General features: G+C 32.0%; 1 protein-coding gene across 1 annotated transcript; it reads left to right on the top strand.

Annotated features, from left to right (window-relative positions):
- The first annotated feature begins 4,305 nt into the window (after positions 1–4,305).
- Positions 4,306–5,280, top strand: LOC124909645 (8-hydroxygeraniol dehydrogenase-like). The gene is made up of 3 exons (XM_047450305.1): positions 4,306–4,371; positions 4,616–5,012; positions 5,072–5,280. Exons 1-3 carry the CDS (start codon positions 4,306–4,308, stop codon positions 5,278–5,280), a joined length of 672 nt encoding a protein of 223 aa, XP_047306261.1.
- Positions 5,281–11,331: the final 6,051 nt, after the last annotated feature.

Raw genomic sequence — 11,331 nt, 5'->3', positions numbered from 1 at the left:
ACTCAATATGGCTGGATGTTTTCCTCATAGGGGAACTGATGATGGCTGGTCGGGGTGCAAAAGTAGGGGTACTAGCAACCAATTCACTCGGACGCAAACATGGGACTTGTTGTTCTTCATCTTCTACACGGTTTATGTCATTTTGACTTTGTAAGACATCCTGCTCAAATATAGGGAAATCAGGAATCTCCTCTCTTTGTATTTCATCAGTTGGGTGTGAAGGTAGTGACTTTTCTACTAAAGAGACACACAAAGGAGTGCGAAGCTCGTGTGGTGAAGTCGAAATTTCTTTTACATATAATATCACATAACTATCATATCGAATATCAGTAGGAGAAGCTCTTTTAAAAGCCAAATTATACTTCACTTTAAACACTAAATCATATCTCAATTTGTCCACACCAATAGCACGATAGACAATGTCATTTAATTCGTCGTATGTAGTGTTTAGGGATAGAGGCACACCTACTAATGAACTTTAGTCAAAAAAACTAACACCATCATCATCTTTCCTCCACTCTCCATCATATAAAGACAAAACAGTTAACAATTAAATTGGGATCTGCAATTGATACAAATTTAAATGTTAGTGTAGTAAACAAAACTTGGGAAATTCATTAAACAACGTGGTGCGTGGGGCGTGGGGTCTTGGGCGTGGGTGGTGCGTGGGTGGTGCATGGGGCATGGGGTTGGCGTGGAGCATTGGAGTGGGGTGTGGGTGGGGCGTGGATCGTGGGGGTGGGGCGTGGGGTTGGCGTGGGGTGGGGCGTGAGTCGTGGGGCATAGGTTGTGGCCTTGGGCGTGGGGCGTGGGGTTGGTGTGGGGTGGGGCATGGATCGTGGGGGGTGGGACGTGTGGTTGGCGTGGAGCGTGGGGGTGGGGCGTGGATGGGGCATAGATCGTCGTTTTGGGCGTGGGTGGTGCGTGGGGCGTGGGCTTGGGCGTGGGGCGTGGGGCGTGGGGCGTGGGGCGTGGGACGTGGATTGTGGGACGCAACAGCGAGGTAGTGAGTAACATACTCATTTTGACACAGCATTTCAACCGTACCCATTTTGACACAACATTTCAAACGTACCCATTTTGACATAGCATTTCAAATGGGAATGAAATGGGAATGAAAGAAATGATCATACCCATTTTGATGTTGGTCGACCGGGTCTACACGGAGATGCAACTGGGTGTCCAGCATTGCAGATTGGTCTCGTCGTCGTCGGCGTTGGAGATGAGAGGCGGTGGTAGTTGGTGGTCGGTGGCTGGCAGTTGGGAGAAGAGGAGTGGTGGGGTCGCGGGAGAAAGGAAAAGGGGAAGAGAAGAAGGGGATTGGGTTTGGGAAATGTGAGGGGGGACCATCTGTGAAGAGGGAAAGAAAAAAAAAAGGTAAAAGTGTCCAAATTTTAAAAAAAAGTTAAAAATAAAAACTGAATGTATTGAGGTTAGTTTTAGGAATGACCCTCTTTTGAGGGTCATTTGATCAAATTTCCTAAGAAAATGGGTGGCGAGTTTTTTCAAAGTTAGTCTAATTTTGTTAAATTATTCTTATATTTTTTCATAATCTCTTTTTACGAGATTCGAAAGGACAGTGAGTTAGTTTTTTTAATGCTCACCTTAGTTTAAGTCGGTTTAAGTGAGAATTGAATTTGGTTTATTAAGTATATTACCAGTTCCTTAATAGATTGAGTTTCAAGTGATTAATATTAGAATTCAAATTATTTAATTTTGTTTTAAAAAATAAATTTTAATTTCTCTCATTTTATATAATATTTTGTTTGAAAAACTTAAAATTAAGATTTTGAATTGTTTTAAAGTAATTTATTAATATCTAAATTAAGTTAATTAAAAAATTCAAATTAGTTTTAAGTAAAAATATTGAAGTTATTTTTTTATTTTTAAATAATGGAGAACTAGCATGACACCCCACAGTCATGATCCCCGCTTAAACTCAAAGCACTTTCAGATTGAATCGAACCCGTGACATTTTGGTCACTTAAGCCGACTTTCAACACTGGGCTACCTTGGTGGAATTAAATATATAAATTTGTAATTGAATAGTGTATTATTTATTATTGTTGATTTATTTATATATATATATATAACTATTACAAAAATTGAATTGGTGAATATTTAAAAATAAATAATATATCTATAATATTTGTTAGAATAAATAGTTAATCAATTCTTAGTATAAATAAGAATTGAATTGTGTTAAATTAATCTTAGGCAGATTGAAGAAAACCGGAAAGAAAAGTTGTCCGGCAGTTGATCAAAATCGGTTTATAATCAAGTCCGGTATTATGCAAAGAGGCGCTTTCGGTTTTATCTCCAAATCGTTATTTTATACTTCGGTATTTTATCTTCGATATTATATCAGAAGCTCGCGTCCGGTAATTTGCTAGTTCGATTTTATAAAGAAGACATATTCGGTATTATATGCTTCCGGTAATTTGTAAGTTCGGTATTATATTAAACGTATCTGGTAGTTTGTGAAATCGGCATTTAACAAACACGTATCCGATAGTTTGTGAAATCGGCATTTTACAAACACATATCCGGTAGTTTGCAAGCATCCAGTATTTTATACAAGATCGATTTTATGCTAACAAGCGTCCGGTTATATATATGATTTAGGTTTTGCAATGAAGTGCACCCGGTATTTTACAAACTCGCCTCTAGTAGTTTGTAAGGTCGGTTTTGTGTAAACACGTATCCGGTAGTTTACAACATCAGTTTTATATTTAGGCATATTCAGTATTTTTAAAAGAGCGTGTCTGGTAGTTTATCCAAATCGGTTTTTGGATAAACATAATCGGTATTTTATCAATTCAGCATTACAACAAATGGTTTTGGTAATTCATCAATCCAGCTTTATATTTAAGCGTACCCAGTAGTTTACTACTTTAGTGATACAAGGCGCTTATAAGTTTAGCATTTTGGATAAGCACTTTCTTAAATCCTAATTCCCGAATAAGCTTTCATTGTGAACAGTCTGACAACGCAGCAGAATTATATTCATGCAAGACTCCTCGTATATTGCAATCCCATTAATGAATATTTTTGCTCATTATCATCCAAGTACAAACAAGATCAAAGAAGATCCTCCTTGATGTACCATTCTGAAACTCAGTCAATCAAACAAGGACTAGTGTCTTATGAAGCAAATATGATTGTTACATGTCCGTTGCAATTTTGCATACTTAAGAAGACAGAGGACAATTTGTTTCACAAGTGTTCATTACGCTTTATCAACTTTATCATCAATTTCTACAAGTAAAAACACAGACTATTCTCACTACTCCCTCAAGCTCTAAAAGTCCTAAAAGCTTTCAAGTTTGCTAGAGTATTAAAGTTGTATTAGATAGCCTATTCTGTGTGAGTTGGTAAGTATTGTAAGTTGATAGAATTTGTTTCTGTTCAACAGAGTGAGTGTGCTAGGAGTTTGAAAATAGGAAGTAACTAATTCCTAGTTGTTCGACTGAGTTTGTACAAGTGTAGTATTTAAACTAAATATTCTAGTGAATATCCTTCTCAAGATTGAGAAGAATGGGTGACATAGAGCTTTGTACTCCGAACATCCAAAAAATCTCTTGTCTCGTGTGTTCATTTCTTTCAATAACATTCACATATTGTTTCAATTCTAAACAAATTATTCTGCACTTGAACTCGGTTCAAGAGTTTGTGACGACTTGTGAAGAATAGAAACGGATATTAACTTCTAACAGTGTTAATATCAAACGAAGTGTGTGTAAGCGTTCAACATAGTTAGACCCCGTCTCTATCGTTGATCCCGATGCTAACACTATATATTAATTATTTATCAGTTTCATTTTCACTTAAAAAAGAAAAAATTAATGTTAAGGACTAATTAAACTTATCAAGAGTTAGCCACTAAAATAAGTTTAATACTATTAATGGGAATAAGCTAAAACAAAGAAATTGAATATAAGAGTTAATTGGCTTGTTCAGGTTAGTTGCCAAATTTGTACATTTATTCCAAAGTTAAATTAGTTTACTAATTAAATGGGAAATTTGACGAAATGACCCTAAATATTCCCTTATTTGCATCTGTGGTCACCCCATAATTTTTATTGCTCTAGTGACCACTTTATTTTTTACGAAAATACCCTCATCGCGTAACGCGAAGGGCCTTCACGTTTCGCGACATGGAAAATTGTGAAAAGTCTAGAATATCCTTACTATTTAATATAACTTCGGCATCTTTTTTCATCTCTCTTTTTCTCCTTCTCTCTCTTCCCGCTCTTCTCCTCCTTCTCTCTAACCCTAAACGTCGGCGGCCATCGACGAACAGCGATGGCGGCGATCTTCGACAGACACCACAATGAGCACGACGAGCACGAGCACTGTGGCAACTGGTACGTTTGTTTTTTTATTTTTTATTTAAATGGGACATCCAATTCTGATTCGATTCTGAATTACCGCCACCATGATGCTTTGATTAGGTTCTGTTTCAGATGGGCCTTCCCGTTTCGCGAAGGGCCTTCCCATTTCGCGAAGGGCCTTTGCTTTTCGCAAATGGCCTTCTCTTTTCACATATTTAATGAATAATTGCATGACTTCAATATTATTATTTATCCATTCATGTTTTCTATTGCGGCTGAAGTATTCTAGACGATTTTCAGACATTATTGTATCAGATGGACATTTCATTATCAAAATACCTGACAATCTTCCTCTTGATGCAGTTGCTCCTCTTCTTTACACTAAAATTGCAACTTATAGTCCTTTAAGGTACTTTGGTTTGGATAAGCCAAGAACCAATTTAGGTGTGGTGGTTCTTGGTAGGTTAGGTCATTGTGCGGTTAAGTTTACCAAGGCTTTTGGTGTTAATGTGACTATTATTAGTATTTCGATTAGCAAGATGAATGAGGCGATTGAGAGGCTCTGTGCTGATTCATTCTTAATTAGTAGTGATACTGATCAGATGAAGATTTATGGAAAGATTATTCTTCTTGGGGCGCCTGAAAAGCCTCTTGATTTACATTCGTTCTCATTAATCATGGGTAAGATAAATTTGATTATTTGGTTTGGTTATTGTTGAATTTGGATGATTGTTGTGCAAGAAGGAAGATAGTTGCTGGGAGTAATATTTGGGGAATAAAGGAGACTCAAGAGGTGATTTATTTTGCTGCGAAACATGGTATAACTACATATATTGAGGTTGTTTCGATCGATGATGTGAACATTGCGATGGAACGATTGGTTAAGGGGGATGTCAGATACCGTTTTGTAATTGATATTGTTAATACTCTGAAAAACAAGTCATAATTGTTCTTCATTGATTTAAGGATGATGGGAAATTAGTTAATAAATGTGTATGTTGATGTGTTCTTATTATGTATGTTGTTTATGTATGTTCTTATTATGTGTGTTGTTGGTAGTTTGGATTTGTTCAACTTTTGGGTAGGGCAAGGCACCTTACTATGTAATAATTAATTAAAGCATGTATTATAATAATATCTCAAAGTTGTTCATTTTTTGTTAAGGTATACTAATGATAAGGTATACTACCAATAAAATAACACATTTTTGTCTAACCATTGAAATTAATCAAGTAGAAGAACATATATTTATATATATATATATATATATAACTTTTATGTGTAATGGATGGATCTGATCACAAATACATAGTTACATATATCAATCAATGAATCAATTAGCATAGACACTTTGCCCAACGGAACCATGGAGTTATTCTTCTTGGCAATCCATAATGAAGTTCAAATTCATCTCTTCTTCTTCATGATGAGTTTTCTTCTTCATCCCTTCGCGAAACTGCTTCTCAGTTGTTCACCCTACATCAATCAAAGATTGAGACATAATTGTCGATCAAAACCTATTAATAATCAATCATGATTCATGATGAGGCAAAGTTATCATACCTTAGGCCATGTTGAGTCGAGACTTGCATTTGACAATACATGAATACTTGGTTGAACAACCTCCATTGTCGGGTAACTAGCTTCTTTAGATATGTTAGTTATGTAAACCATTACTATGGAAGAAATATCAACTATGATTAGGTTAAACCCGTTATAATTATCTATTTTATTCATCAGTTCCTCTGCAAATTCCTTTAGATCCTTCTTGCTCTATACCAGACAGTAATAAGAAAAAGAATAAATCACATAAGCCAATTACTCGCTAAATTGTGATTAATCCATGGTTGTTCTATCTCCAAGCTTAATTCAGGATAGGTAGACTATTTCTAATTTATGTCAATTCAAACCCTAGAAACTTTAAATAAAAATACACATTCAAATGAATAAATATAATGGAAATTGACCTAGATATCTAGTTCTTAATCTTATAACTGAACATACATTTTAACAAACAAGTAATATGCTCAAAAGTGGAATTTCACCTCAAGGAAGGTAACTAGGAGAGAACCTTGCTCATAGCTTTTGGTAGCTTCTGAATTTCCCTGACATTTGTAACAAAAGTAATTCTCCAACCTCTAGAACAAGCCAATCGCGTACCTCTAGCGAGATTATCTCTTCCACCTAGTATCTTATCACCTTCCCACCATATCAATGGCGTCGTTGACCTTCCAACGTAACAAAACAAAAATAAATGGAACGAGATAGGATGACGAACAAACAATCATCTCAGCAACAAGTACAACCAAAAAAATGTCGATCTATATAATGTGTTCGTTTTGGTCGTCGATCTGTATAATGTCCGACGCCGTCGTCGTCTAAGAGAGAACGAGGAGTAGAGAGAGAAGAGAGAGAAAGGAAAATAACGAAATGAAAAAAAATTTGAGTATTTATATAAAGAATTTTTCACTTCGCAAAACGTGAAGACTCATCGTTACGCGATGGGGTATTTTTGTCAAAAAATAAATAAAGTAGTCATCAACGCAATAAAAATTATGCGTTGACCACGGATGCAAATAAAGGCATCCGTGGGGTCATTTCGTCAAATTTCTCATTTAAATTCTGTTTTTAATTTTTTTTATTTTAATTTTTGTAACTCATTATTAAATATATTTTAAAATTATATTATATCTATTTAAATTATTATTTTTATAAACTTAATTATTTATATTTTAATATATCAATTTAAATTATTATTATTATAAATTTAAATTATTATTATTTTTAGAATTTTGATTATATATATTAATATTACTATTTAAATTATTAATTTTATAAATTTAATAATTTGTATAATATATATATATATAGTTACACATTTAAATTATTTTTTATATAATAATAAATATGCATTTATCGTCTTTATAAATAATGAGTAATTATTAACAAATTTAAAATATCTTAATCATTACATTAACTCAATAATATATATATATATATATATATTATACAATAATAAATTTTATTTTTTTATGAAAATAATACCTAATAAAAATAATTAAACTAGACTACACAATAAAAATATTTAGTAAGTATTTATTAAAATAATTAAGTGAATATTTATATAAAATTAATAATAAAATATAATATATTTATATGATAAAAAAAATATGTTACGGAGAGAATATATATAATATAGAAATATATATAATAATAAGAGATAAAATAATAAAATAATTAGGAGAGAGAAACATAATAATAATAATAATAATAATAATAATAATAATAATAATAATAATAATAATAATAATAATAATAATAAGGATCGACAAATCTTTCCAAAATATTTGATTAAGATATATATATATTGTTTTAAATAAATTTAGAATTATTATTTTTATTTTGTTTTTAATATATTTTGATATAAATAAACATTAGTTTATATATATATATATGAAAAGAATACATATAATTTATATAAATTATTTTATGAAAATAATATATATATAGGGCAAATTATTTGGGCGGCCCTCTAGTTATTTCGGTTGCTCATTTTTTGCTCTTAAATTAATTTTTGAAACAAATTGGCCTTTTAACTTTTAAAAAGGTCACTACTGACCCTTCCGTCAACTTTTTGTTCAAACATGCTTAAGCTTAAAATATTATTTTTTATATATTATCTTTAATCTTATTTTTTATATTTATATAAATAATTATTAAATCGCTTATATTATATTATATATCTATATATATATATTAACATTTATTTTTATATTTATATAATTATTAAATCTCTTATACATATATATTATTTATTTATATATATATATATAATGATAAAAGATAAATTAATAAATTAATTAAGAGAAAGAGATCAAATCGATTCTATGGAGTTAGTAGTACACTAAGAAGCACGGATACGGGTGCGTGAGTGCGGGTGCGCAGTGCGGGGATATGCCGATTCGGCAAAATTTAAAAAACAAGGATTCTGGTGCGGGGATACGTCATATAAAATATAATTATATAAACTATAAGTACACAAAGTTACAATCTGACTTCCATATTGTCAACAGTCTTAATCATCTTGTAAAAACATTGCTTCAAACTCCGGCTCATCTAGTGAAAGGCTAGATATTTCAAGTTCTTCGGCACCATCAAGCGGATCAAATCGGTCACCTCCTACATCCCACAACCTTGATTGCCCTTGCTTGTAATGTTCATTCGTTCTTGAAAGAAGCCTAAGATTAACGGTCTTCTCTGACTGTCAGTCCAACCATCTGATACTATGGTCACCCCTTTCTCTTTCCAAGTCGTCTTGATTGGTTCCAATAATCTTTCAATATGTGCCCTCTCCTTTTCTAATAACGTAGTTCGTAGTGCATTATAACAAGGAGGAACATAGCTCGGAATGTTGTTGTTGGCAGCAAGTGTATACGACTTGATGTAGTGGGGATTTCTAGCAAAATGGAAAGGTAACCCCCTGAATAAAATGCTCTTGCAATTTTGCCATCCACTTGTGCTCTCACCTCCTGATTAAAAGCTTTATTTATAGGACTGTTCTTGTCAACTGCTCTTCTTTTGGAATCTTGTTTTGGCAGCATTTCAGCTCCTCCCCAGGCAGAATCTGATGAAGCATAACTCAATGGTGGGAGTGGAATCACAACCTGCCTTTTTCTTTCTTCTGCATCTGCCATCTCCCTTCGAAGTTGCAACAAAATATCAGCAGTGACTCTGGGACACACTGAAACTCCTTCTCCCTTTATCTGCAACAGGTGTGCTTTAACCCTTGAATACGAACCCGTAAATTCCAGATTACAGAAGTTGCATTTAATTTTCGCATTTCCACCTCTCTCTTTCATTTTCACTAATTTTGCCACATGTTTCCACAGCGGGTCCTTATCTACTGAACTTTGTTGGCTTGGAGTGGCTATCGTATTTGAAGCTGAGTTAGAGGAAGTCATTGATTCCATCTGCTATAATCTCTCTCTCTCTCACACAGAAGAAGAAGAAGAACTAACCTGATAGTGGAAGAATGGTAGTGGAAGACAGGCAGCCGAGAGAGAAGCACCGTAGAGATTAGGTTTTTTAATTTGGGGGCTGGGGGCTCATAATCATATTTAATATTTGGGGGGTTTTTTAATTTGGGGTTTTTTTAATATTTTGGAACTCATATTTACTGAATATACTATTCCCGCACCCCCCGCAACCATCACCTTCGATTCTGGGATACGCCACGTGGCACACCCCGTATGCACTCTCAACCGCACCCCGAAGCACCCGGTGCGTAATGCGCTACAGAAACGAAGCACTACTAGTACACCTTCAAACTATTAGATTAAGCATTATCATATATATATATATATTCTTATAAATAAATTTGAAATTATTAATTTTATTTTGTTTTAAATATATTTATTGATTTAAATAAACATGGTTTATATATATATATATATATATATATATATATAATTTTAGAATAAAATATTTATATAAAATTAATTATAAAAGATAATATATTTATAAAATGAAAAAATAAAATAAAAAATTATTTTATTAAAAAAAAGATATATAATATATAAATATATATATGATGATAAGAGATAAAATAATAAATTAATTAGGATAGAGAAACATAATAATTGTAAAGAGAATGAAATAAAATGAATTATAGATGGAGCATACAGTACTCTTCCAAAATATTTGATTAAGCATTATTAGATATACAAGAATTATTAATTTTATTTTGTTTTAAATATATTTATTGATTTAAATAAACATTGGTTTATATATATATATATATATATAATTATAGAATTAAATATTTATATAATATTAATAATGAAAAATAATATATCTATAAGATAAAAAAATAAAATAAAAAATTATTTTATGAAGAGAATATATAAATATATATAATGATAAAAAATAAAATAATAAATTAATTAGGAGAGAGAAACTTAATAAATGTAAGGAGAGATAAATGGAGATCCAAAATATTTGATTAAGCATTATTAAATAGATTAGAGGATAAAATATTTATATAAAATTAATAATAAAAGATAATATATTTATACGATCAAGAGAAAATATATAATATATAAATATATACGAAGATAAGAAATAAAATAGTAAATTGTTTAAGAGAGTGAAACATAATAATGGTAAGAAGAAAAAATCGTAGATGATAAGTAGTATACCTTCAAAATATTTAACTAACCATTATTATATATATATATATATATATATATATATATATATTAATTTTATATAAATTGTTTTAAATAAATTTAGAATTATTAATTTTATTAATTTGTTCTTACTTATCTCTTCAGGCTCAAGGGAGAAAATCAATTACTGTCTAGTTGTGAGAATTAGTGTATTTGATTCAGCAGAATGTAAGCTAGCTAAGTAAGTTGTATTTGATTCAAAGTATTTAGTGGATATCTTTCTGATTGTGGAAGAATGGGTGATGTAGAAGAGTTTACTCCGAACATCCATAAACAACTCCCTGTTTTTTAATTTTTGTCATTTATCTTCGATCGGTTCAAAGCTTCAAATCCGACGAAGACTTCCGCACTTGAATCTGTTTCAAGAGTTTGAAGGGTTTGTGAAGAATAGAAACAGATACTTATCCCTCATAGGATTATTATCGAATCGTTTATCATAAGTTGTTCACAATAGTCAGACCATAGTCTCTATTGTTATCACCGATCCTAACAAGTGGTATCAGAGCCTCATTTTCTATTCTCAAGCACCAAAAGAAGCTGAATCATGTCTTTTGTCAACCACATTCATTTGCTCTCAAAAGAAAACTACGATTATTGGATGATGAGAATGCAAGCGCATTTGGCAGCCCTCGATTGCGATATGTGGTATGTCATCACTAATTGTCCTATAAAGATTGAAAAGTCAAAATGTAATTGGAGGACTGAAGATAAGATGATGAACAACCTGGACAACGTCGCCAAGGATATATTGTAAAAGTCGATCAACATGA

The sequence above is a fragment of the Impatiens glandulifera genome, chromosome 7 (genome assembly GCF_907164915.1).
Source record: "Impatiens glandulifera chromosome 7, dImpGla2.1, whole genome shotgun sequence".
NCBI classification, from domain to species: Eukaryota; Viridiplantae; Streptophyta; class Magnoliopsida; order Ericales; family Balsaminaceae; genus Impatiens; species Impatiens glandulifera.
The sequence above is the reverse complement of the archived record's forward strand: the minus strand, read 5'-3'. Positions and strand labels throughout refer to the sequence as shown.